The sequence below is a fragment of the Chionomys nivalis genome, chromosome 17 (assembly GCF_950005125.1).
Source record: "Chionomys nivalis chromosome 17, mChiNiv1.1, whole genome shotgun sequence".
NCBI lineage: Eukaryota > Metazoa > Chordata > Mammalia > Rodentia > Cricetidae > Chionomys > Chionomys nivalis.
Genome location: NC_080102.1, coordinates 31,147,683 through 31,175,370, shown reverse-complemented (window position 1 = coordinate 31,175,370; position 27,688 = coordinate 31,147,683). Strand labels below are relative to the sequence as shown.

At 49.5% G+C, this 27,688-nt stretch overlaps 1 protein-coding gene across 1 annotated transcript in view; it reads left to right on the top strand.

Annotated features, from left to right (window-relative positions):
• Window positions 1-27,688, top strand: part of Ago2 (argonaute RISC catalytic component 2) — an 80,499-nt gene extending 52,811 nt beyond the window's left edge. The window contains exons 8-19 of the mRNA XM_057791256.1: window positions 941-1,088; window positions 2,356-2,475; window positions 2,619-2,741; window positions 3,413-3,546; window positions 5,365-5,549; window positions 6,664-6,823; window positions 9,564-9,654; window positions 11,994-12,188; window positions 14,485-14,619; window positions 16,720-16,821; window positions 17,918-18,117; window positions 18,320-27,688. Of these exons, the coding sequence (XP_057647239.1) occupies window positions 941-1,088; window positions 2,356-2,475; window positions 2,619-2,741; window positions 3,413-3,546; window positions 5,365-5,549; window positions 6,664-6,823; window positions 9,564-9,654; window positions 11,994-12,188; window positions 14,485-14,619; window positions 16,720-16,821; window positions 17,918-18,117; window positions 18,320-18,428 (1,702 nt within the window). The 3' untranslated portion in view covers window positions 18,429-27,688. The remainder of the gene's footprint in view (window positions 1-940; window positions 1,089-2,355; window positions 2,476-2,618; window positions 2,742-3,412; window positions 3,547-5,364; window positions 5,550-6,663; window positions 6,824-9,563; window positions 9,655-11,993; window positions 12,189-14,484; window positions 14,620-16,719; window positions 16,822-17,917; window positions 18,118-18,319) is intronic.

Genomic DNA, 27,688 nt, shown 5'->3' with positions numbered 1-27,688 from the left:
ACTGGAAGCCATGGGACTGTCCTGAAAGGATTTATTTGTGCTCCTAAAACGCTAGTAGCTACCTCTGTGGCTCATTCACTCTCCTTCTGCAAAGGGGCTGAATAAATGGCTCAGTAGTTAAGAGCGTGTATTGCTCTTAATTTGGTTCCCAGCACCTGTGTTGGGCAGCTTACAACCGCCTATAGCTCCAGCAGCAGTGTCCACCATGTACTGCCCTGGTGCCCACACCACACACCAAATCCACACACATGCACACATAATTTAAAATAGGATAAGGTGGGATTTTTTGGTTTTGCTTTAAATTTTTATCCTTTTTTCTTTTTTTTTTTTTTTTGGTTTTTCGAGACAGGGTTTCTCTGTGGCTTTGGAGCCTGTCCTGGAACTAGCTTTTGTAGACCAGGCTGGTCTCGAACTCACAGAGATCCGCCTGCCTCTGCCTCCCGAGTGCTGGGATTAAAGGCGTGCGCCACCACCGCCCGGCTCCTTTTTTCTTTTTGTATGATTTTTTTTCCTTCATGTATGTCTGTTCACCACATGTGTACTTGGTCCCGATGGAGGTCAAAATGGGCATCAGATCCCCTGGAACAGGAGTTGTAGGTGGCTATCAGCTACTGTGTGGGTACTGGAAACTGGACCCTCTGCAAGAGCAGCCAGTGCTCTTAACTCCTACTTAGAGTCACCGTGTTCTGCTGGGAAATAGACTTCTGGATTCATCTTCCTGTGTCCTGCACTGTCTAGTAGGAACTGTGATTGGTGTGTTTCTTAGATGTCTATGTAGTCGCTGTTTCCCAACAGGCACGGGCAGCCTGAGAGCTGAGAGGCCCTGGAATAGTCCAGGAGTTACTTGAGGCGTTTGCTGCCTGCTTGGTCTGGGAGGCGCGTTAGAACTCTAGTGTCCAGGGAGCCCGGAGGCCCTTGCCTGAGTCACCTCTTTCCGCAGGTTCCCGCTGCAGCAGGAGAGTGGGCAGACAGTGGAGTGTACAGTGGCCCAGTACTTCAAAGACAGGCACAAACTGGTTCTGCGCTACCCCCACCTCCCGTGTTTACAAGTTGGACAGGAGCAGAAACACACCTACCTTCCCTTGGAGGCAAGTCTCAGCACTTTACCCTCGACTGGGGATGAGAAGCCTCAATTCAGCCCAGCCTCACTGTTGCTGAAAGACCCAGCCAACTCATGGCATCGTTGAGATTTGGCCCTTTTATGTACCCCTCCCCTCAAAGTTTCTTGAGATTAGCAGCTTGGTTGGGAATCCCCCCACCTCTTTCTTCGATAGGATCTCACTTTGTTGCCCTGGCTGATTTGGAATTCTCAATGTAGGCCAGGCTGGCCCCCACCTCAGATCCCACCTACCTCAGCCTTGTGAGCCCTGGGATGATGGTGTCTTCCTTAGATTTTCTGATATGGTTATGAAACACCATGGCCAAAAGCAACTTGGGAGAAAGGGCTAAAGTCACATACTCTTCCTGGTTGACCAGGAAGTCAGGGCAGATACTCCATCTGCTTGGGAACCTAGAGAGAGGTAGGAGCTATTACAGAGGCCATGGACCTGCGCTGCTCACTGCCTTGTTCCCCGTGGTTTGTTCAGACTGCTTTCTTAGGCCATGGACCTGCGCTGCTCACTGCCTTGTTCCCCGTGGTTTGTTCAGACTGCTTTCTTATGGGGCCCAGGGGTAACATCAACCACGATACAATGGGCCATCCCACACCAATCACTAACTAATTAGGAGAATACCCTGCATGCCTGCCTACAACCCGATACTTTCCCCCTTAGTATTCTTAATGATTATTTGGGAATTTCATATCCTGCACTTTGATCAGACTCACTTCCAAGTCTTCCTGGATCTGCATCTCACCCTTGTGTGCCGCCTCCCACGTGCTCCTGGTCAGACTCCCACGGTAGCAAGCCCCTAAGGAAAGCTTGAATGTTCCTCCATTGTGGAGAGCTACACCTCAGCATCCTTACCATTATTTTTAAGAGTTCTCTTTGATGGTTTTCTGTCTAGGCCGGTTACTTGGGTGGGATGGGGGGTACAGGCTACGGCTCCATCTTGGGGAAGCGGTTTATCAGTTGAGGCTCCCTCTCCTCAGATGACTATATAGCTTATGACAAATTGACATAAAACTAGCCAGCACAACAGATGTGAACCACTTACTATGCCCAGCTCAAATCCAGTGTTCCCATCAGTGCCACCAAAGCTGAAGGATGCAGTTGTGTGAGGTTAGGTTTGTTCTGCTGTGAGTGGTAGGCTATGGAGCAGCCCCACCACTGGCTAGGGCTCTGACTTGCGTACTGAGTCCCTGAAAACCGTCTCTTTCCCACAGTTCATATGTTGACATATGTGTCTTCTTTATAGGTCTGTAACATAGTGGCTGGACAGAGATGTATAAAAAAATTAACAGACAATCAGACCTCAACCATGATCAGAGCCACTGCCAGGTCAGCACCCGATCGGCAAGAGGAGATTAGCAAATTGGTGAGCACTGGGTTCTCAGGTTCCTCTGGGATGGGGCACCATGGCAAGGACAGCCTGAGCACACACACTGCTGTGCTTGAGCAGGGATGACCCTCAGGAGGAGCAGAGGCCTTCACTGACTCGTCTTCCTCTTTTTCCTAAAGATGCGAAGTGCGAGTTTCAATACAGACCCCTATGTTCGCGAATTTGGCATCATGGTCAAAGATGAGATGACAGATGTGACAGGACGGGTTCTGCAGCCTCCCTCCATCCTCTATGGGGGCAGGGTAGGTACAGGCGGATGGTGTGGGGTGCGTGCGTGTGTGTCTGTGTGCACGTGCACATGTGGATTAGCCATGTGTGTTTTCAGGTTTGTAGCCGCCCGTACCTGTGGGGTAGGCACTGGGCACTGCAGATGGCTGCTCTGAGCTGCTCTCATTGGACCCGTGCATGACAAAGACTCTACCTTTTGCATCCTTTTTTAAAGTCTGCACATTGCTCTTAGTGTTTCTAACAGTCTGTCTTAACATCAAAAATTTCACTTCCTTCTTACGGAAGAGATTTCGGGGATGGTGTCTGACTCTTCTCAGCCCCATCCACTATTCTAACCGCCCATTCATCTTATTCCACTCAACCGCATTTGTTTATCCAGTTCTAGGCACCATATCCTTCTGTCTTCTCATTCCTTCATCCCTTCTATCCATCCATCCATTCAGCTCTTCATTGCTATCCACCTAATTGTTCATCATCTCTCCAGCCATCCTCTCTTCCTCATCTAGCTTGTCGGCCTCCCTCCAGAATCCGCCATACTGTACACGTGTGTGGGCTGTCTACATTGCTAGTTAGGGATACTAGAGCCAGTCCAGTCATGCTTGAAGAGTCTTCGTTGATCAGGGGGACCAGCAGCCACAGAGTTTCCATTTGTTTCCTCACATTCCAAACCACTTTCTATTTGCAGAACAAAGCGATTGCCACCCCTGTCCAAGGTGTGTGGGACATGAGAAACAAGCAGTTCCACACAGGCATCGAGATAAAGGTGTGGGCCATCGCCTGCTTCGCACCCCAGCGCCAATGCACTGAAGTCCATCTGAAGTAAGCCTGCTTGCGACTGCCATGTGCCGTGGGCTGCAGAGGGCCTGCCCCTCAGCCTAGCACTCGAGAGTGTCAGGCCACTGGCCGGGGAGCCTGGTGCCGACAAGAATGTGCTCTGGGGCTCTAGGGTTGTACTTTGGGTTGTACTTTTGTTCCAAGGATAGAGGGAAAATGAGACATTTGTGTTCTGCCTCTCTGGGAGACAGTAAAGGGAGGTCCCCCAAACCTGCAGAGTGTAGCTGTCCCTGACCGACTCAGCAAGAGGCTATTTAGTGATGCTGTCCAGTGCAAGGCAGAGTTCCCTGACTGGAGGCTGTCACCCACTGATTGATTGGTGGCATCTGCTTCCAATAGAATGAGTCAGAAGCCCAGAGCAAAGAAAGCCAAAGCAGAGACTGGGTGTCTCCTGTCCAGGTTCATCCTTGGCCTCTCTGTCCAGAAGCACGCCCACCTGCTGGCATGAAGGCAGGTGCACACACATGAATCTGTGAAGGTGTGAATACTGAGCCGATAGATAGGAACCTTCGCTGCTGATTAGACACGTTCTTGCTCTGGAACTGAGCATAGACTCAGTCTCGGGGTCACCTGAGTTGGGGTCTCCTGACCTTGCTTGGCTCTCACTTGCCCTGCTTTCTCTTGAGTCTGTGTCTCTAAGCCTGGTTGTACCCACCAGAGCAGCAGGGGAAACCCACTAGGCAACTAATGGTATGGGTTGTTTTACTAGAGAGTTGCTGAGGTCTGCACAGCACAAAAAACCCACACTGCCTCACTAAGGGAAGGCAGCAAGCATGCGTTTTTTAAGCTGCCATTTCATCCCAGGGTTGTCGCCCCTGGGCCTTCCAGGTGTGTAGTGTCAGTATTCAGGCACCTGCACCGGCCTGCCCTTGGGGTCCTGACAGGCTATGTCCTCAGCTGCAGACACTAAAGAGCACCTCCTGTGCACATCACTACGTTCCCTTTTAAAAGGGCCCTGCCCACCTCCCACCTCTTTCTCTGTCTTTCTGTCTCTCTCACTTCTCTCTTTTCTGCTGCTCCCATCCCCAGCAGCCAGTCTCCCTCTTCCCTTTCCCCTCCACATGAACTCTGTTGCATGGCGTTTTTTCTCTCACGCAATGCTTTTTTTAAAAATCACAGCATATAGCCCACTTGCCTCTTCTACAGGTTGATATAGTTTTGACTTCTGGCTTTATCTGAAATTTAACTCTAGCATGGCGTGGTGCCTACCTCCTAACCCTGTCCCTCAGAGGCCGAGGCAATAGAATCCTGAGTTTGAAGCCATCCTGGGCTACCAAAAGTAAATAAAAACCTTAATTCTCCATTTTTTAAACAGTTTATGCATCCCAAGGTTAGCCTGGAGCTATAGACTTTCTCTCCTTTCTCTCCCAGATGTTGAAACCACAGGCATCCACCACCGTGCCTGGAATAGTCAGTCTTAGGGATGAAAGACTGTGCGTGCTATCAAGTACTCTGTCAACTGAGCTACATTCCCAGCTCTGAAAAAAACTTAATTCTAACCTCCATAAACATGCTTTTTTGTTTGTTTTCGGGGTTTTTTTTGGGAGGGGGGAGACAGGGTTTCTCTTTGTAGCCCTGGCTGTTCTGGAACTCTGTAGAACAGGTTAGCCTTGAAGGTTAGCCTTGAATTCAGAAATCCACCTGCCTCTGCCTCCCAAGTGCTGGGATTAAAGGCATGGACCACCAACACTCAGAAATGTGCTTCCCCCCACCTCCCCACTTTGAATCTTATTCAGAACTCCTAGTTGATATGACTTCCTTCCCATCTGTTACACATCTCAGAAAGGTTGCCTTTCCCCTCAGGTCCTTCACAGAGCAACTAAGGAAGATCTCGAGAGATGCCGGGATGCCCATCCAGGGTCAGCCCTGCTTTTGTAAATATGCCCAGGGGGCAGACAGTGTGGAGCCCATGTTCCGGCATCTGAAGAATACCTACGCTGGTCTTCAGCTGGTGGTCGTCATCCTACCCGGCAAGACTCCTGTGTATGGTGGGTGCCAGCTATCCGCAGGCTTCAGGGAGTTGAGAGTTCCAGTGGGTGGACGTTGCCTGTTGTTCCCCTTCATGTTGCCTGAACTAAGTGGTTGCTTCTTGCCCGGCCCTGAACCCGAGAGGGGAGAGGGGATCTGGTTGCTCTAGTCGGTGTTTGGAATCATCCTTGTTGTCTTGCATAAGGCCACAGTCCCAGGAATCTAGCAACTCCAGGTGACCCATAACTTGACTTTAGGGTTGGTTTTATCTTCATGCTGTGGCACAATTGTCAGGTGGAAGAGAGTCCCCTAATAATGCCAGTGTTCCCTGAGGAAGCCCTACTAACTCCTGATTCCTCAGAGCTCAGTCAGCATGGATGGCCTCTGCTACCACTGCAGACAAGGTGGACTTCTCTGTCGGAGGGTAGTTGCTCAGTCATCAATGCAGAACCCGGAAATACTGGTGAGAGGGAATGTTCAGGAGGTCCTTGGGTGTATGGACGGGTCTGCAAGGTGAGAGCAATTTGCCCACAAGCTTCTGGTCAGAAGGGTGCTGATGTGAGCTCTAGTGGTGCAGGAGCCAAGAAAGGCTACTGTGGCTGCCTGATGCTTGTCAGCAGTAGAGGGGCAGAGAACAGTCCCATCAAGGCCATGCTTCTCCCTTCAAGTTCAAAGAAGGCTTTCTCAATGTGATGGTGTTTGGATGCTATGAGTGTTACCCCTGAAATCCTGGCCAGCTGCTTCAGAAAGGAATCTGGGGATGGGGAAGTAGGGATCCCACAGCTTTTGATATTGGTTCTGTGTTCGCCGAAGGTTTTGAGGAGGCTGGCACTTTCATTTTTAGCTCTCCAGGCATTTGCTTAACATGAGGCGTCATTCCTGCTGAGGGCTGACTGAAGCTGCAGTCATAGCCGGTTCTGCTCACCCTGCCCTGGGCCCGGGGTCACACATGGGTGGTGTGTGGTGCGCCTCCAGCTCCCCATCCTGTACCGTAGGATTCCGCCAGGAGCTCTGCCCCTCCACCAGCCAGCATCTTCCACGGACTGGCTGCAGGTGCCTGGTGCAGTCCAAGTGGGGGCAGAAAACAGCTGCTTCTCTTTGGGGGGCTGTGACATGTGCACCTCTGCTCCACAGCTGAAGTCAAGCGTGTGGGAGACACGGTGCTGGGGATGGCCACACAGTGTGTGCAGATGAAGAACGTGCAGAGGACCACGCCACAGACTCTGTCCAATCTCTGCTTAAAAATCAACGTCAAACTAGGAGGCGTCAACAACATCCTGCTGCCACAGGGCAGGTGAGGAGACTGCACCCTGCACACCACCGCTGGTTGAATGGTCAGTTGAGAGGTGCCCACAGTCCGTGTGGGATGAGTCCGGGGCCCTCAGAACCAGGAAGCCCTGGGGTGGGTAAGTGCTGTGGCTAGGCTCCCTAATAGTTGAAGATTAGTGTGGAGGGCACCTGCCACCCCTGCTCCCTGGGCTGAGGTCAAGACAGGTTCATCTGGAACGGCCAGGAAATGGCTTCCACTCTTGTCACTTGGTCCTTGGAGCATTAGTGCAGTGCAGGCTCCTAGTTCCCTCTTTGACTACCAGCTTACTACTGGGATCAGAGCACTCTGGACCGAAAGCTCCATGTAGGAGCCAGTGTTGATGGGTCCTATGCCTAGGCCATGAAATCAGGCCTAGCAAGTACTGACTGCCAGCATGTGCCATAGGGCTAAGGGCTGGACTTGTGGAACTGTCTTCTTCCTTGTGTGCCTCCTGAGGGGTTAGAGGTCGAGGCCAAAGTTAATGTTTGCCCTTTCCTGGACTGTGGTCCTGTGGTAGAGGCAAAAGAAGAGAGTGACCATAGTAATCGTTTTGGTTGAGGGAACTGTCTCCGAAGACCAGGGGAATGATGGGCAAGCCTGTATTCTGGGGGACTGGCTGTAGCTCTCAGACTGAAGGGGGAGAATGACAGTCATCTCTAGCTCTTAGTCTAGTCAGTGTCAAAGACATGAAAGAGGAGTGCCTTGGGCTGGGCAGCTGCACTCTGGCCTGCCTCAGGAGACAGGAGGAGGCAAGGTGTCCTCTGGTATTAAAGCCATGAGCCTGGGAGAGCATCCTTGAGTGAATAGCAAGATCTGAGCTCTGTGTCCAGGATAAAGTTCAGGGACACGGGTAGTAGACGGGAGGAGGCATCAAGGGAATGTGTCTTGCATCACAGAATGCCAATGGGCCACACTGTGTGGTTTGATCATTGGACCCAGTGCTGTGGAAGTCACTGGAGACCTTGAAAGAGGAATCTTGTTACCATGACAGCATGGAGTTGAGTTAGGAGGAACCTGGGAGGCAGCAGCAGGCTGGGCTCATGGGAAGCTTTGTTGAACTACAGATAAAAAAATGAGAGGAAGCCAGGGGCAAGTGTGCCTTTGCTTATGACATGTGAGTCACATCCAGCCACATGGAGGAACACAGCTGCTGTCTGGCTGTGCCATCTAGGTGGCCTGGTGATGGCGGACAGTGATCAGGATCTGGAGGGTAGCACCCAGCTCTTGCTTTAACTGTCATCAGAGACCAGGGGACACAAGCATCTTAAATGTGTCAGACCACAGTGCTGTGAACTGTCAGTCTTAGAAGTCACAGGCAATGTACCTAACACTTGCTGGAAAGGCTACAGAGATGCTTATCTTCCCCCCCCAGAAAGTGGTTTCTCTTCTGTGTCTATGTCCTGAGTGGCTGCTTAGGGGTAGGGGGTTGTCCAGGAGAATTCCTGTTGTGGTCACTCCCTGGGCCTTTGCTGAGACTGACTCACTGGGAGATTAGAGCGTGCATCTCTGAGTGCCTGACCCTTTGAACAAAGTGAAGTCACCTCAGGTAGAGATGTGGTGCTCTGCTGGTGTCATGGTTGCTCATGACCTGGGGGTCTTAACAGAGAGAGTACTGTCTGGAGGAGTCAGTCTCCACACACTTAGGGACAAAAATGCCCCCTGACCACCTCAACTTTACCTGCTAACAGGTGTCAAAATGTCTTCTGGTTCTTGTGATAGTCTCAGGCCACCTTTAGCAAAGTCAGTCTCTTTTGGCATTGAGGGTTATGTGTAGGGCCTGGCAGTCGATAAGAATCATAGGAACCAGATGTGGAAGCATAGTCTTATGATCCTAGAATTTGGGAGGTAGAGACAGGAGGATCAGAAGTCCAAGGCCAGGCTGGGACACATGAGACTATGTCTCAAAAGAAAACTGCAGGAAGGCAGACAGGACGCCTGAACCCCTTTCTGATGCCCATGCTGCATACCCTCTCCAGCCATAAGCAGACAGGGGGTGCGGGTGTGGGCTGCTGGCTTCTGTGTTCTTGTTGCGTCTTACAAGAGCAGTCACGATGGAAATAGAGATAGGTGCTGCTCCTAGTGGCTCCGTATGATAGGCTAGGCCCCTACAGTACAGGAGACAGGAGAAGCCTGGTAGTTCTCTGGGTGGTCCGTGGAGGGCTGTTGTTTCTGTCTCCCCTGTATTCACTATATACACTGCCCCCAGGGACTGAGCATTTAGCCTGGCAGTCTCAGCCAGAATTGGTGGGCATGAAGGTGATGGCTGGGATATTGGGAGATGGCATGCATGCTGTGGCTAGAAAACTCCTGTGCTCTGGCAACCCTGAGAGAATGAGTCAGGGGGCTGGTGAGATCCTGGGGTAACCCTAGGGAGGTAGAAGGTTGAACAAGGCACCCTCAGTGCCCAGCCAAGACCGCATTGTTTAACCCAGTGGGCGGGACTTCTCTGTGGATCTTTAAGGATAAGATCCTGATGGAGTTGCTGGGGGTGTCTCTTGGTAAAGTGCACACATACATGAGGCCCTGGGTTCAATCTCCAGCACAGTGAAAACAGATGGGTTTGGTGGTTCATGCTTGTCATCCAAGCACTGGGGTAGAGGCAGGAGATCTCTTGGGAAATGTCCATTTTAGGGCTAGGGTTGCCCCCCGGGAGGGAGAGGAATAATAATGTCAGGCATCCATGCATTGTCTGAAGCCTGGGCTGCCAACACCCACTTTCTTACAGGCCTCCAGTGTTCCAGCAACCTGTCATCTTCCTGGGAGCCGATGTCACCCACCCGCCAGCTGGGGATGGAAAGAAACCTTCGATCGCTGCCGTAAGTACCCACACTTTCCTCCTGCTCTCTTCTGTGCCGTGCTGCTTTGCACCCCTGGCCCTCGGGTGCCAGTGGTCATTTGCAGTGGTGTGGCAAGAACGCCATGGAGCTCGCTCACCTGCCTGGTTGCTCAGATCGTAAGCTAATGGCAAAGGGGTGGTTAGAGGGGAAACCAAGGATGTGACAGCGATTTGTAGACTGCCACCTACCCTGCTGTCTGGCGCATTTGGTGGGCTTCCCCCGTCCATCAAGACAGCCTTGGCTGACCATTCAGCAGCCACTCCCTCTGCTCTCAGAAGACCACCCTGTCCTGTTAGAGAGGCCAGCCGTGTACTTCAGTAGTGAGGTTTGCCCCGTTGGAGTGCAGAGTGACAAGGGTGTCTTCTCACATCATTTAGTCAGAGTGCAGGATTCTGGAGCCAGGGTGGTTGAGTGTCTGGAAGGAAACGACAGGCTCTTTGGGTCATCTGTACCTTCCTGCACAATCAGCTTCTCTGACATCAGTGCCACAGAGGCGCCCACCTGCTGTGGAGTGGGATCGAATTGCCTGGGCATAGCAGCCTACAGATGGGTACAGCCTTGGTTAGAGTGTGCCCCGGCACCCTTTACTTGGCATGGCAATACCAGCCTTATACCCAGCTGAACTTCAGCCTCGAGCCACACTCTGCTGTTTCTCTCCTGTAATTACGCTTAATCTTTCTGGGCTTTTCACTGGTGCTTTTGCTGTTGCCCTTAGGATTGTGAAAGGGGGAGAGGCACTTGCTCTGTGCCTGGCTTATAGCAGATGCTAAACAGGCTCAATATCATTGTTTAATCTGTCTTAAAGCGGGGGGGTGACATGTAGAACAGGACCCTCCCCCATTTGCATCATGTGTGCAGTGCACAGTTCAGGCTTGGATTGTAGGTGGCGTACACAGCCAGGATCCCAGGTCTTTTGCCACATTGGTCTCTACCTGGTCACCATTTTTTGTTTTTTTTCTGGTTCACCGGTCACAGATCCTCTAAGCTTTGAAGGCTTGGAGCAGTGTATTAGTCCAAAATGCGTGCGCACGCGCACATACACACACACTTATAGCATATAGTATTACAATGAAAAGGCCAAGAATAATCAGTAGTTGTTTAGTCCATGAGGTTGGATGTCTCTCTGCAATCCCAGTTGCTGGTTTTTAGTCTAAATTGGAATCTGCCTGCAGCAACAATATGGACAAACTGGCCAACAAGAGCTTGGGCAAGCAGGCAAAAACAAAAGGCTGCCACTAGGTGTGACTCAGATTTAGAGTAGATCTTCTCACCTCTGGTGATGCAGTCTAGAAAATCCCTTGCAGCGTTCCCGGCTGCTCAGGTGTAAGCTGATGGCAGATGTAGGTGAGCTGACAAACAAGATCAGGTTTTAGAGCCAGGCTTCTCAACTTCTAAGGAGCAGATATCTATGTGTTTATTCCTGGTGCCCACAGTTCTCAGTCAGTAGGAATAGGTTTCCATTCATGTTGACTTATTTCTATTTACACCAACTTGCAAAACTTTGGGGTCTATTTAAGAGGGAAACTGTCAGTTTGAGACAAAAACTGTAACCCCGGGCAGGGTTAGGAATTCTGTAAAGCTTCTCAGAGGGGTGGCAGATCACCTACTTCTCAGGGACATGGAGCCCTTCCCTTAGAGCTTTCAAGGTATAAGGAAGTGCTTCCCACAGCTCAGAAATGGGCAGGACCTAGCTGTAACGGTCCCCTTGGTCCCCTGATCTCAACCCTAGAAGGATCGTGGTTTGTACTCTGGCTCTCCTATTTGCTTCATCAGATAACCCCTTGAAGAGCCAGCTGGCTTCCTTCAAGGGGCTGTGACCTTCCTAGGGACGGAAGTCTGGAGACACTAAGTCTTTGATGTGCATATGGCTTTTTGGAGAAGTGTTTGCTCTAAACAAGAGGCACCCCCAGTTGCTTTTTTTACACAGATAATTCAACCACGTCTGACCTTACACACAGGCTAAGTTTTGCCTTTTCGGTTTTTTTCCCCCCTAATTTTGGTTTTCCCGTTTTTCAAGACAGCGTGTCTCTATGTAGCAACCCTGGCTGTCCTGAATCTCGCTCTGTAAACCAGGCTGGCATGGAACTCAGAGTGAGTTCCCGCCTCTTCCTTCCAAGTGCTGGGTTTTAAGGCAGGCGCCACCACCACCCGGCCAGTTTTGCCTTTTCTTGTGTACTTTAGGGCAAATGTCTCATCTTTGGAAGGTATTTAGCAGCACCTTCTGCTGTGAGGGACATTGTGGGGAGATGCTTCTTTGCAGGACCCTAGAAGGAGGGACCGCTGAAGCCCTTGCCACTTGCTGACTGTATGTCCCACAGGTTGTGGGCAGCATGGACGCACACCCCAACCGCTACTGCGCCACCGTGCGTGTACAGCAGCATCGACAGGAGATCATCCAGGACCTGGCTGCCATGGTGCGGGAGCTGCTCATTCAGTTCTATAAATCGACACGCTTCAAGCCCACCCGCATCATCTTCTACAGAGATGGTGTCTCTGAAGGCCAGTTCCAGCAGGTAGGCTGCACCAAACTGTCTTCTTGGCTTTTGTTGATTGGCTGGTCACAGTGTGGAAGGCAGATTATGGGTTTGGGCTGTGCTGCATGAAATTTTGAGGCCTGTGGTGGGGGAAGGCAGGAGTAGAGTTGTGGATACAAGCTTGGGCAGTGGAGACCTAGGTGAGGGTAGAACCTGGCTGAGGAATATGAGAATTTGTGTTTAGGGTCTGATGACAATTTGGAGCTCTTTGAAGGTGGTGTCTAGGGACCAATACAGTGGGTGTGGAGAGCTGTAAGCCCAGGACAGTGAGAAGAGGGGACTTGTAGGTATTCCAGCCAAACTGCAGTAGCAGTATGAGCCCACTGTGACCTGGAACTCAAGAAGCCACTGCCCTGGGGTTCCCCTGCTGGCCCAGGCTAGTTCCTTCTCCACCTCACCCAGCATCCCAGCAGCTGCTTTGTTGAGAGCCGGTGGCAGGGAATGGAGAAATAAGACATGTGGATCACACTCAGTGAGGAGGACGGGTCCCGCCTTCTTGGGGAGCGTTGGTATCTGCCCTGGGTATTCCTGAGGTCCGAAGTGCTTGGGATTCTACTTGCCTTGATCACAGGCTGATGGCAGACAACAGAGGACGTGTGTGTTTGCCTTCCTGTCCAGGCACAAGCTGCAGCTTTTCCTTTTCAGAACATATACTCATGGCTCCTGGGAGAGAATAGACTGTCTGCCTCGGCCTTCCTGGCCAAGCCCTAGAACTGTGCTCTGCAAGAGCCTTGGTGACAGCTTCCACAATGCACTTTTGTGACCAGAGCCCTGTTGCCTTTAAATAGAACCCCTGTGCTCCTAGTTTTTCCGCATGCTCCTCCCTGGTAGAGAGGCTGGATCTGCCTGTCTCAGCTCTCCCCCTCAGAGAATCCCAGAATCCCCATGACCGCATTGTCTCACTGGAATTCTAGGCATACTTTAGAAACATTAAATCTGAATTAATCTGAGGTGCCAGGCATGGTAGCACTTACCTTTTAATCCCAGCTCTCAGGAGGCAGAGGCAGGCAGATCTCTGAGTTCCAGTCCTGCAAGGGCAGTGTAGCAAGCCCTTGTCTCAGAAAGAAAGGCTGGGGGGTGGGGAGGGGGGGGACACAGAGACAAAGCTGACGAGCCCCTGGCTTTAGTTTCTATCTGCAGGCCCAGCCGCTCTGGAGTCTTGGGTGGGAAGAGTGCTTGAGGGAAGAGGCTGAGGGAGACACTATCTCAACAAAAGTCCCCACACTTATATAGCAAACCCTGACACTCGTTACATGACATCGTCAATGCAGCTGAGTTCTGCTTGGTGGCGGAGCCAAGCAGCCCAGGTCTGATTTAAGATAGCGTTTGCTCCATTCGCCTTTCCTTTACTCTCAGGAAGCAAGCAAATGGCTCAGTTGTCCATGTCCATGAGTCTTCACAGTGCTGTTTACTGAGCACCGTGAGACCACTGTGGGTTCCATACCGTGCAGTTTTTTTTTAATACTTATTTATTATGTATACAATATTCTGTCTGCATGTATGCCTGCAGGCCAGAAGAGGGCACCAGGCCCCATTACAGATGGTTGTGAGCCACCATATGGTTGCTGGGGATTGAACTCAGGACCTTTGGAAGAGCAGGCAATGCTCGTAACCTCTGAGCCATCTCTCCAGCCCTGATACTGTGCAGTTTTGTGCGCTTTCTAATTTTAACCATGAAGCCTGGGTGCCCTCAGTAGTCTCCATGTAGATAAAAGTTTGGTCATAATTTTTACTATCACATCTATATAAACTTGAGTTTTCTGGAAAAGGGGAACCTCAATTAAGAAATTGTCTCAATCAGGCATCATATTTGTGGGACAGTTTCATATTGCTACTTGACGTAAGGGCACCGTCTACTGTGGCAGTGCTGTCCCCGGACAGGTCGGCCTAGGCTATATGAGAAAAGCTAGCTGAGCTGAGTTTAGTTTGCATGCTGTTAACCCCAGCAGTGAGGAGGCAGAGGAGGTAGATCGCTGTGAATTCAGGGCCATTCTTGTCCACCTCGTCAATTACAGGCTAATCAGAATGAATAAAAATGAAAGAAAACAAGCTAGCAAGTAACGTACTTCACGTTTTCTGTTGAGTTTCTACCCTTCCTTCCCTCGGCTGTGGTCTGGAAGTATAAGCTAGGTGTAGATAAACCCTTTTCTCTCAAGTCTGCATTTGGCCAGTCTTTTTATCAGGACAGCCGGCAGAAGGCACAGTGGCTCACTGGCCCAGTGCTGGCTAAGCTGCCTGCAGAGCAAGGCCTCTGATGCCTGCCCCTATCCTGCAGGTCCTCCATCATGAGCTGCTGGCCATCCGAGAGGCCTGCATCAAGCTGGAGAAGGACTATCAGCCAGGGATCACATTCATCGTGGTGCAGAAGCGCCACCACACACGCCTCTTCTGCACAGATAAGAATGAGCGGGTGAGTCACAGCCCTGTGTCTGCCACAATCTGGGGAGCCTGTTTGAAGAGGCTGAACTTCATGAGGAAGGCCCAGGCATGAAATGTCATTTTCCCAATAAATGATCTAGAGGTGTTTCAGGGGGGAAGAGACCCTGTCAGAGCTCATGCAGGCCTAGTGTTAAACCCAGATCCTCTGCTTGCATGGCACACACTGCACTGATCTCCTAAGACCCAGAAAAGTGTTTTCTCTGCTTTTAACACTACAATGATGCCCACAGCTGTGTATAGGGCACTTGCCCGGGAGACATAGGTTGCCTGCCCAAAGGGGCAGGAGTTCAGGGTGTCTACCAGAGCCTGAAGCCAGCACTGGGAGTGCAAGACCCATTGGGCTAGGATCATCACACCATGGTGGTTATTGCAGTTCAGCTCGGCCTGGTGGCCTCCAGGGTGGCTCAGTATTTGTGGGGAGGTATTTTTTGCCACAATGAAAGGAACCACTCACCAATAAAATACTGTAGCTGTGATCAGCAGTGTCCCAGAGCTGTATACTAAGTAAAATGACATAGAGGGGAAATGACAGGTACAGGGTCACGGGTGGATGCTGTAACACACCTGCCAGAACCTGAACCAGGCAAGAATGAGTGGGAGCAGAGCGTGGGGTGTGGTGAGAAGGACAGCAGGTGGCGGGCTCCCATGGGAGGACACGGAAGTCTCAGGTGGTTTCCAAACCTTGATCTTGTAGAAGCCATGTGTTTTGATCATTATGCAAATGAGGTTTTAGGATGCTTGACACTTTCACTTCGCTGCCCGTAGCTCATGCATTAAAGATAGAACAAATAGGAACTCCAGAGCGCTCACAGCTGAACAAAACCAAATGGTTTCATACCAGATCAGCTCAGCTTGGAGACGTGAATGCATTTATTATAAATGTGAAATGACCCTGCAGACCATGAAGGGAAGCTGTGGAGCCTGTAGCTGGGGTCCCTTGCAGCCCTGCGTCTTTGTTGCCAGGGGTATTAGGGCTTCCTTCCCCAGAGTGGGCAACAATTAGAAAATAGTGAGGATGCTTCCCGGAATGTGCAGGGGGCAGAGGATCCCCTCCAGGGAAGCAGAGGAGACTGGTGATGTCAGTTCCTACAGATGTGACTCTTAGCTAATGAATTTTGTAGTATGTCCCAGATGCCTATGGAGGAGTTATGTGTATTTACAAAATCAACTCAGGAACTTAACCCAAAAGTTCATTTTTGAAAGTCACCATGCCAGAAAGCATTCTAGGCAGATTTCTCACCAAACCTCAGCTGTGGGTCCTCAGAGAGGGTGGCAGAGAACAGCAAAGGAGTAATAGCAGAAAGACTATAGAAACAAAAACATCATTCATGCAGTTTTAGAAAGGAGACGGGTTATTTACGTGTGGAGAGACATGAACATGTGACTGGGATCCGCCCTGTATGTCCACTCCTCAGCCCCTTGACCACGAGTCTCCACTTCTTTCCCTGGCCCTGCCTGCAAGGATAAGGCTGTTGGGAGAACTGACCAAGACATGGCCCCCAGTACCCAAGAGGCGATGCCCATGCTGGGGTGGGAGTGCAGATCCATAGCCAGCTCGGAGCACAGTTCTGACAGTGTGTGTCCATTCTGCCAACACAAGAAGTGGAGATGGTGTGTGGAATTGTTTAGCTGAGCATAGTCACGCATGCCTGCTATTCCACACTCTGGGGCATGCCATGAGTTGAGTCCAGTCTGCACTACTCAGTGAGTTCTAGTCCAGCCTGGGCTACACGAGACTCTCTCTATAAATAAACAGTAGAGGGATTTCATGGCATTATTGCTGTGCTAGTAAGAAAAGTACAAAGTAACTACCCCAGTGGTGTCTCTCTCTCTCATAAATGAAATATTTCTAGCTAAGCACAATGATACACAATGCTATTCCAGCACTTGGGAGGCGGTGGTGGGGATATCATGAGTTGGTCTCATCCTTAGCCACATAGAGAGTTGGAGCCTTTTTAATGCAGATCCTTTAGAAAACAGACTGCTTGAAGGGAGCATCTGGCTGCAGCGTAAACAACAAGCTCTGCCCACCATCCCTGCCACACCTGATGAGCTCTCTCTGTTGCTGCAGGTTGGGAAGAGTGGGAACATTCCAGCAGGCACAACCGTAGACACAAAAATCACCCATCCGACTGAATTTGACTTCTACCTGTGCAGTCACGCCGGCATCCAGGTAAGGAGGGACGCTGCGTTTGGCGATCTGGAGCGTTTGCGGTGTTGTCGTCATTTGAGATGTGCTGTACGTGTGCCTCCGGGGCTCCAGGTACTCTGTGGCCAGGAGAGGTGGCCTCGGGCCCGGTACCAACACTGTTTTGGGGTCAGACACTGGGAAAGAAGAGGTAGCAGGAACCTGTGTGGAAGTGGGTGTGGTGAGACCATTGTGGAAGGGACAGCAGTGGTCAAGGGGTGCGGAGTGCTCATCCTGGCAGCGAGTGAGCTAGAAGTTGAGGCTACAGGAAGCCACCCTAGTTGGGGCCTGAAGGAGCTCAAGTTCAGCTGCATGCTGGCTACCAATAAAATGCCGGGACAAGGAGGGTGCTGGGATGGTCTGTGACTCTTCTGGAAGCCAGCATCCCACCATCTTCCTGCTGCTAGGGTAAGGTCTTTGAAGACTGATAGCAAGTAGACAGGGAGGAGCCACCACTCTTTCTGCTAGGTGAATGCCACTCTTCCTTGCAGGAGTCTTTGGAGGGAAAAGCACCATCAAATATTCCCAACCCCTACTTTTTAAATGTTAAAATGTAGCTTTGAGAGTTGTTTTTTTTTTTTCTTGGTATAATAAATAAAACATTGTAGAATATCCAGTATATCTAGGGGGCATTGTCTTTCACTCAGCCCCTTCTAAAATGTTATTTTTTATTGCTACATCAGATTTCTAGGATGTGGGGTACAATGTGATATTTTAACACAGGTATGCAGCCTATGACGGTAGGGTGGAGTAGCCTTCACACCCATCAGGCACCTCAGACTTTGAACAGTTTCTCTGTATTAGAAACATTGAAAATTTTCTCTGCTGGCTGTCTTGAGTCTTAGCTGCATTAATATTACTCTGAGATGGGCACGGTTTTGAAATAGATGATTTGAGGGTTTTAAAGACAGGGTATTTGTTTTACTTACTGTGGCCTCAAATTTGAATCCTCCTCCTCCTCAGCCTCCCAAGGGCAGACTCACAGATGTGTGCCAGCATGCCTGTCTTAGCAGGAATAATTATTGTTGTTCTTGGTAAAGGTCTGCTCCTGTTGACTCTTGTGACCTCTGACCTCTTTCAGGGGACAAGCCGGCCTTCTCACTACCACGTGCTTTGGGATGACAATCGTTTCTCGTCTGACGAGCTGCAGATCCTGACCTACCAGCTGTGTCACACCTACGTGCGCTGCACACGCTCTGTGTCCATACCGGCGCCAGCCTACTACGCTCACCTGGTGGCCTTCCGCGCCAGATACCACCTGGTGGATAAAGAACATGACAGGTAAGTGTCACACCTGGGAAGGGGTTTGAGACAAGGCTGATTTCTTGTAGGCGCTGATGACTGCTTTCCCTGGAGGGTAGTGGCCATCTCCGTGGCCGTTCGTCAGCTGTGTGGCCGCAGCCATGCTGCTTTCCCTGCGTGTCGAGTTCCTGTTCCTGGATTGGTGTTCGGTAAAGACTACATTCTTTCTCTTCCTCTGCAGCGCTGAAGGAAGCCATACCTCTGGGCAGAGCAACGGGCGAGATCACCAAGCCCTGGCCAAAGCGGTCCAGGTCCACCAGGACACACTGCGCACCATGTACTTTGCTTGACATGTTGTAGTGTTTAGCGATTGTGTACCAAGTTGGATTCACACGAGACCAGCTACACTCAGACCAACAGATGCCCAGCCCTTCCGTGACAGCCAGCATCGAACATGAGACGTCTTTGGTTTTATTAGATCCTCCATTTTCCAGAATGCCTTCTGTCCCAGATTTCAAACTTGGATTTTGAGCTGCAGGCCTGTATGAGACCCCATTGTAGGAAACGTGGTTTGCCAAAACCTATAAGCTGCTCACTGAAAGAGTCCCGTGTTTCCTAAAAACAAAACAACAAAATGTCCTCAAAGCAGTCTATGAACTCTCAGGGCTTTAAAACATTTTTAATTTATTTGGTCATTCGATTTACTCGTTTTTAACACCTGATTCGCAATGAAACCGCTGGGCTCTAACTAGCTGTGAAGGCTCTGAGCGTGAAAGCAACACCATCACCACTGGGGTTTTAAAGCCTGACCCTAAGAAGTTGTCACTAATGTTGTTCTAGGGGTGCCACGTGCTCTGCAGCCCCGGGGCAGGTGGCTGCTTGGTATCCATGGTGTTTCTCGCCTGCCACTGCCTGCCCTCGAGGCCTGAACGAAGGCATAGTGGCAGAGGACAGTCACGTGTGTTTGCAGCAGTGACGGGTCCGAGAGATTGGCAGACAAGTGCCATTTTGATAAAAATTTATTTAAAAAGAGAAAAAAAGACAATATACTGACAGTCTAATCATAAGATTTGTCCTGTAGGACTGTGACATTTATTTTCCAAAGTTTCTAAAGAATACGGGTCTGTGGTGGTAAATACAGTACAATCCTTTTTCACTGTTATGTCTTTAATGTAAGAGAAGAATATATATATCTGGTTTGCAGTATTAAATGTGGTAGGTAGATGCTGTTTTCCTTTTGTTGACTATGGGGTGCTTCTTGTGACCTGTTTCCCATATCAGGAGCTGTTTGGAGCCTGGAGACAGGCCACCTCTTGTGGCTTTTAGTGCTTACGTAGAAGAATATGCAACTGGCTTCATGTGACAGCGATGCACCCCTCCTTCTTCCCCCTCCCCAGTGTGGACTGTGTAGCCTGTACCTCTGGGAAGGACAGTGTGCTTGCCAGTAATTTGCCGTCCTCCCCTGCCTCATCCATGTGTATCGCTCAGCCGATGAAGCACAAATGGATTTTATTTATTCTTCCATTGCTGGGGAACAAGCTCTCATCAGAGTGCACCTCTCTCTGGGTGCAGTCTGGAAGATGGCTTTCATAGGATCTATGCACTGAAATGGAGAGAGAGCTGCCGATGGTGGCTCTGCTGGCATGGGATGGGCCGGTAGGAGGAGCTGGCGGTGGGCAAGGCCAGCAGGGAAAGCACAGACTGCTCTGGGTGGTATTTGCTTCTGGGCCCCAACCTGGCTTTGCCAACCTAGAGACCACTGAACTGAGAAGGAACACTATGCGTGGTTCTGTAGGTGGCAGCAGCCACTTCAGTGTGTGTGTCCAGTGGGACTCTTCGTGCTTGTCCTGAAGCTGAGTGAGAATCGGGTCCGCGTTCCACACACAAGTTCCCGGTAGGAACCGGGCCTCCTCTTCCTTGCTGCTTTGTGCTCTGTGGGTTTTCTCTGCCCCTGCTGATGGTCCTCACCCCCCCCCAACTCTGTGTGATTTACCTCTGACCCTGCGGTGGAGGGAGGGAGGGAGGGTGCCCACCCTGCCCCCCACCGTGGTTGGCACCTCGTGCTAGAGGACACAGTGCCACCACTGCCCATCATCCACCTGCTCTGCATCTGGTGGTGGGGCAGACACAGTGACCTGGGAAGTCATACCCTCAGCGGGGTGTGTGTCTGTGTGCATGTGGGTGTCTTACTAATGACATTAGTCTCTTCTTGCTGTGTCTTTAAAAATCTTTTAACGTGACAAACCTCGGTCTCAGAAGCACTGGGGCTGCCCGCTATCCCATTGGCAAGTGGAACTTTCTCAGACTGTTTCGAAAAGGATATAAAAACACTTTAACTCACTAAGCACGGTCAGGCTGAAAAACTTGTTCAGCTGGTAAACTTTTAGAATCTGAAATTAGATTGTTTTTCAGCTATCCTTAAAACCATATGTCTCACTGGGTGTCATGGCGCACGCCTTTAATCCCAGCACTTGGGGGGCAGAGGCAGGCGGATCTTTGTGAGTTTGAGGCCAGCCTGGTCTACAGAGTGAGTTCCAGGACAGCCAAAGATACACAGAGAAACCCTACTCTAAAACCAAAAAAATAATAATAATAATAATAATAATATAAAAAATAAAAAAATTATAAAATACAAAAAAAAACCATAAAGACCATGTCTCAAAGGTGTGTCCTTAGCCCCTTGCCATGGGATCTCAGTCATGCAAATGAGTGTGCTAGAATGCAGATTCTCAGGCCTGCTGCTAGCCTTTTGGATCTGGCGCTTGCAGCCGGCTGGGCATCTGTGTTTTAGCCCCCTATCCCCACCCCCATGTGTCTGGAGGCTTTCTGAGGTAGTCCCTCATGAGGCCAAGGGAGCAGGAAGGAACCTGCCTGAGCTCACACCTAGGAGCACTGTGAGCTGGGGAGGACATCTGAGATGGGAATTTTGTTTGTTTTGATCATCTTGAAGGATAAGTTTTCTTTTTGATGGGCTAAAGTACTTGAGGAAAGTGCTTTCTTTGGCCCACGCTTATTTGTGACACTTTGAACATGAAAACCTTCCCCAGACCAAACACCCCTGATTGGGTTTAGGTACACATCGTCCACACGTCCCATGGTGCAGTTCATAAATGGCTGGAGTTCCAATTTCTCAGGTAAATAATTGTTTCCCCCAATTTTTTTGCCCTCCCCTTATTAGCATAAATTTTGAGGTAGTGAGACCTCAGTCTTCTGTGGGAGCCAGTTCTCAGACTGCACCTGCACCTACAGCTGGCGACAGGGGCCGCTAGCTCCTGAAGTATCTCCTTGTGGGAGAAACTTGGCCAAGGTTGAGGTGCCCACTAGCTAGCTGTGTTCCCAACCCCACTGATAAGTAAGGTGTGCCTTGCTTTAAGCAAACTGAATGTGATTATGTTGTTATGCTCTGTATCCATTTGGAAGGGAAATTAGGATGTGCCTGTCTCTAAGAGAGGCTACCTGATCAGACTCCCATGCTGGGACTCTTCCTAGTATATTGTAGGATATTTACTTTTCAAAAACCAGTCATGACTTCAATCCCTTCACCACTGTGTGCACCATGCAGCAAATTCTCGCCTTGCTGATGAAGCAGTTCAAAACTCTAGGGAGACCACAAGGCCCCATTGTGTAGATGAGCTCTTAATACTATCAAAACTCCCATCCTGTCACAACGCGTTCCCAGCCTAGATTGTCTTAGTTCCCGTTGGCCCTGAAGCTCAGCCTACCTGTACTTCTAGAAAGGGGCTGTCTGGGGATGGCCTCACATGCACACTTGATACTCTTTGGTCCATTCTGCTTTCCCCAGATTTGGCCTCTTCACCACTCCTCACACCCACCAGCTTACTGGCCTCTAGGCCACAGGGCACTGCCAGTGGGGAAGCTGCTCGCTCCATGCTGTCTGCAGCTGACCCAACACCTGTTTTCCTAATGTTTACCTGTTACTGAGCGCTCGACAGAAAGACAGCCCCAGCGGTGGGGTTGGGCAGGGTTTTTTTGTTGTTGTTAGATATTATTTTATTATTTTTAAGTGCAAATGTTGCTATTTATTTTCTCTCTCCTGCTCTGGTTTGATTCGGCTGAGTTGGCTGTCCCAATGCATGTAGTACCTGATGGACATGGTAGAGATTGTTTCCCCTAACTTTTATAAATGACCCAATGTTTACCTTCGGGCTTGCGGATGCTTTATTTTTGGAAGCCACAGATGTAGTTTTTCTGGATGAATTGTTTTTCTTATAGATGCAGCAGTATGCTTTTGTATTGATCTGCAGGGTGATTATAATTTTATTTTTACAAGCAGTTTTTCAATCAAATTCTATATTTGATACAATGTGTTAAGGGTAGACCGGCCCCGAGTCATGCAGCTGGGACCCTTGAGTGTCCAGGAGGCCTTAGGGCTGGGTGACCTCTCTTGGCCCTGTGGTGGTAGCACTGGCTGGTCACAGGAACCTTCAGGGTCCTTCAGCCATGTCCCTGACCTTTTGGATTGTTACAAGGATTTTTCATGGGCATTTTGCTATGTGGGCAGTGGACAATCCCTGTGGCCCCAGACAAGCCATAAGCAACCTTTCTGTGACCTCCCTGACTCATTTCTACACCCCTGAAAAAAGGAATGTGCCCTAAGTAGAAGTTACACTCCCTTGGTGTTCATACGCCTCATTTGCAAATGTAAACACTTTGTTTTAAGCCCTTCCCCACAGTAACCATGCTGCCTGGCTCACTGCAGGCAGTGCGCTAGCTTTGTTCTGGGTGCCCTGTTGCAGACCCGCTGGCTCCTGGAAGTTGCACTGATCTTGCGACAGTTTATTTACTGCATCCAACTCCATATCTGCTGTACTCGTTGAAGTGATTGTAAACAGATTCACAGTGGCAGGAGTTGATGTTTATGTGGGACATTGCCTTGCTTCTGCGATCCCAACACACATTTCAGTATTATATGCTAGAGTGTGCAGACTGGACTCTGTTCTCTCAAGCATTGTGGACTAGACTTGTCTTGTTTTCGGACAAGAAGTTCACCTCTGAACAGGACAGCATGCTCTCTGAGACCTGAAGGCTTGAATGTAAATGGATTAGTTAGGCGTCTTTGTGGCGCTTTTGGTCTGTTTAGTTTTCTTGTGATCTGCCAGGCCCCCAGAACTATGTCATTCTAGTCCTGTGGCCTTTGTCAGCTTGGATGACATCAGAATGGCCCAGCCAGTGTTAACGGGCCATCGCTGCATTTCTTTGACCAGCCCTCAACTTAAAGCTGTGAGGTCACTGCTGTGTCAGACTGTCGTTTATGGTGCATCGATGGATGGCAGGGACATCTGAAGCCCGGTGCAGCCCCTCATGCCTTGTGACCCTGCTGGGTTCTAAGTACAGGCTCTCTCTAGTCAGCCCCACATAAACTGTCTGTGGTCAGGGTACCCAGTGTCTGAAACAAAAGGAGCTTTTACATTCAAACCGCTCTGTGTGTGTGTGTGTGTGTGTGTGTGTGTGTGTGTGTGTGTGATGTCAGTGCCATTGCAGAGCCCTCACCTTGTGTCTTTTGGATTTGTTCTGCCATTTATTGTCTCAAGTTGAATGTATCGGCTTAGCCAAATCACTACAGAAGGTGGTTTCTCCAAACCTTTTAGACAGATGCATAAAAGCTACCTCTGACTTCTCATTGGTTTATGTTTGCTCTGAAGCACCGCTATCCACACTGAATATAGCCAAAATATCGCCTGAATCAACTGAGTTGTGAACTCTGTTCAGCTCTGGCTTGAAAATGTGTGTGCCATACTGTGACCTGGGGCGGCCCCCTCCGCTATCGCTGACCAGGGATAACCTCAACACCGCCCAGCTACAAGATTCTAGCACCTGAGAGGCTGGCAGAAGGGCTTCTCTGCATGGGGAACGTACATCCTCCAGGCTGTTGGGAGCGACTCCGTGCAGGGCTACTTGTGGCTGAGCCTGGAGGCAGCCTGTTCCTGCCTGGTTTTGCATCTTTTCCCCTGCTTGCTTACTTATGAATGGGTTCCCTGCTCTCTCCTTCCTTTTTATACACTATAAACTCTTAAAGGTGCTCCAACACCGACTCGTGCAGATAATGTATTTAAAGCGGTTGCATGGATTCAGACGGTACAGGCATAGCTGACTTTTGATCTTGGGACCTTCCTTGTGTTTTGAAAGCGAAGGACTGAAAGCTCTGTGCTCTCTCGCCCTAGGCCCTCAGATGGAGGGAGTAATGGGCTCTGTTTGAGTACAAGTCCCCACTAGTGTTTGACAGTGCATGTCTGACTTAGACAGATCTCCTGTGGTTGACCACTTTGCTGTCCAGAAGGCCATCCTTATACATCATGGCTCTACCTTCATCCCTTTGGCCCCTCTCTTAAAGTTTCCTTGGCCTCATTTTGAAAAGTCAGCATAATAAGCTCCCAGATTCCTCCACTAATTGACTTAGGAAATCGTGAGCACAGCTGGACAGTGTCATGAAGGCAGGTGCCTGGGTATTGAGGGGGATGTGGAGGGGCCTCTGCCAAATGTCTTTGCATCCCTCCTCTCTAGTTCTAATGCATTGTTGGGGGTGGGGTGTCACCTTCCATTCTTTTGACCTGGACAGCTCACAGAGGCATGGCGTGTGAGCATTTGTGGCACCCGGGTTATTTGGATACTCTGGCTTGGCTGAGGGTTTGGTGAGAATCCAGGGAGGCACAGGGCTCCAGACATGCTCTGTCTGGGGCCTCACCCAGGTACAGTGGTATGAGCCACAGTCCTCAGAGGGCACCAGCAAGAGGAACCTTCCCTCTTCTGAGGGATACCAAGCAACCTAAAGCCCTGGCCACTGCAGTCTTGAGGGCTAAAAGGTTGAAAAGGGCTCCTGTTTTTGTTTAGAGCTGCCTTTATTTGAGTTCGTTTAAAGCTGAGGCACCAGACAGTAAGTACCTTCTTCCCTGAGGGGGTCACCAGAAAGCAAGTGTGGGAACCTTCCTCATTCAGTTCTTCCTGCCTCTTCAAGCTCCTTAATATCGGTGTAGTCACAAGAACACTTGACACCAGCTACCAGCAGAGTGAGGTACACCTGTGGGGACAGGTGGTAATGGCCGCTGGAGGTTGAAGCGGGGCAGGCCCTCCATCCTGCACCGCAGGTGGCTCCGGCCTGCCTCCAGACACTGGCTGTACTGTCTGGATACCCAGTCCACACCTTGCAACCCTAAAGCCCTGAGTCGTGCAGGGGCTAATCTTTAGTTGACCCTACCCAAGGAGCTGTCACTCCTCAGTTCCTCCTTGCAAACTGTGATGCCGCCCTGCAGCCATAGAGGCACCCTTAGTCCCATCCTGGGTCTTTTGTGCCCTCACACGTAGGCTCGCCTTTTGCTGGGGTTTGAGGTCAGGTCTTGCGTTCTCTGCCCCTCAGCACGACCGTCTGTTGTAGAGGAAGTAGGTTTAGAGGGAATTGGAATCGTGTCTTTGTGAATCTGTGTGACGTCTTCAGGCGGAAGGTGCTATTTGGTCCTAATGGTGTTTTGGAATGCTTTTTCATTGTTGTTACTCTGTTCTATGACGTGGGGGGAGACTGCTCACTTATGTGTGGTGTCACTTAAACCGAAAACATAGGACTCCAGCTTTGACATGCCTATAGTGTAATTCTTATCTCTGACCTCGAGCTAGGGATGAAGCGGTTTCCTAGCCTGGTCTCATTAAAACCACCCTCCCTGTCAAGGGATGTTTTTGTTGGTTTTAACAGGGGAAGTGATATGCTCTTTTTGTTTTGTTTTGGTTTGGGTTTTTTTTTTTTAATTGCATAGAAAAGGCCTTTGTCTGTGAAGCACTGGCTGTGGGTGGATAATACATTAACAATAACAATTTTGGTTTCTCTTTAAAACCAAATAGACCAATGTGATTAAACCCTGAAAGGGTACAATTCCCCATTAAATTGGAATTTGAGTCCTGGGTTTGGAAAAGAATTTTAGTGTAGTTGTTAAAAGTTAAGAATTTATAACTGTAGGAGCAAATGAGTTTTTGTTTAACAACAACAAAAAAACAAAAGGTTGTAAGAGAATAATTATAGACTTCTGTGCAACAAAGTGTCTACCGCCTCAAATGCAGGAAGAGAATGTAGCCCTGAACCCAGACTCTTACCTCTCATACTTCAGATTATCTGCCTAATGTGTATTGAGGGGTTTAACCCTGGGTTTTATCAATTTTTCTAGTTTTATTTTATTTTTATAAAATAATTGAAAAAGAACCAAAAATGAATTCAGAAGTTCCCCTGTGGCTCCTCGCCGAGTCTTATTCTCCCACACACACACTGAAGCATTTTTTGAAGACATTTTGAATCAAAATGTATTACATCCATTTAAACATTTGCTACTTTCTGAGAAGTGGAGTGGCTCCAAGGGCCTGTTTCAGGTGGTACTCTGTATGTCATGGACATGTTTGTACCTGTACAGTGGATCTGTGTGACGATGTCTTGTGCTTGCGGTTTAGAAACCACGCAGTGCTGTTTTGTAAATTGACAGTTCCTGTGTAAACTATTATTTATGACCCTTGGCCCCTCTGTATAATTTTTCATTTGCTACATGGATTGTATAATTAATTATAAAATTATAGTACCTGCTAAACCCAACTTTGAGGCTTCATGTCATTGTCTTCAGTCTGATGCCAGTCTTTGGATCGTCAGGATGCCCAGGCCTTGCTTGATACCAGTAGTGATGTCACTTTAAATTAAGCCTTAATCAGATAGTGAATTTATACATTTCAGAGTATGCAAAAAATAAAAAAATAGGCAGATGCGTTTCAACTGTCCAGATCCAGATGCTCAATCGTAACTCCAGCACGTGCTCCCTCTGGAGTTAAAGGGGTCACTGCCAGGGTTACATTCTCCCCTCATTTGTGCTCTCCGGCTTGGCTTGATGGGAACAGGTCGGTCATGTGCGTTTCTGTACCTGTCTGGCTAGAGACCTCAGCAGGGTCATCTTCAAACGCCTGGTTCTCTCCTCCAGTCTGAGATGAGCCTTGGCTGCTGGGAACACGACTGAGGCATAGGTTTTCCCAGCCTGCTCCTAGGCCAGGCTCTCAGCGGGCACTGCCACCTGTCACTGCTTCTGCATAAATCACAACAGATTTTTGTTTCTGTAAAAGCATCTTCAATCTTGGGATAAGATAGAGGGGACCCAGCTTTCTTTACAATGTGGATCTACCTCAGTTAAACAGTTGGGTGCTATTTACTAAGTCTGTCAAATTAAATTGGAAAATGTAACCAAACAGTGGGACGTAACTAACTCCACATGAAACTTGAAATCATCGTTTCCGTTTATTTAATGATATTTTTTATTTATTTTGTGCCTTTTCTGTTAACCCTAATACATTTTTGAAATTCAGAATAGTCATTTTCTCTTGCAAGTGGGGAGCCCCGCCTGATCATGCCAGTATCCCATCTGACTGCTCTCGTTGTTATTGGGATCCCAACCTGCCTTTTTGGAAAAGGGAGGGGGGAAAATATGTCCAAGAGCAAATTTTACACAAACATTATTCACATAACATACCCCAGCTATTCTATGCATGTGTTCATAGCTGTCACTTCATTTCTGTGCCATTGAAGAGGCACACACACCCAAAAATAGATACCCCAAGTACTTGTTTCTGCTTTTTT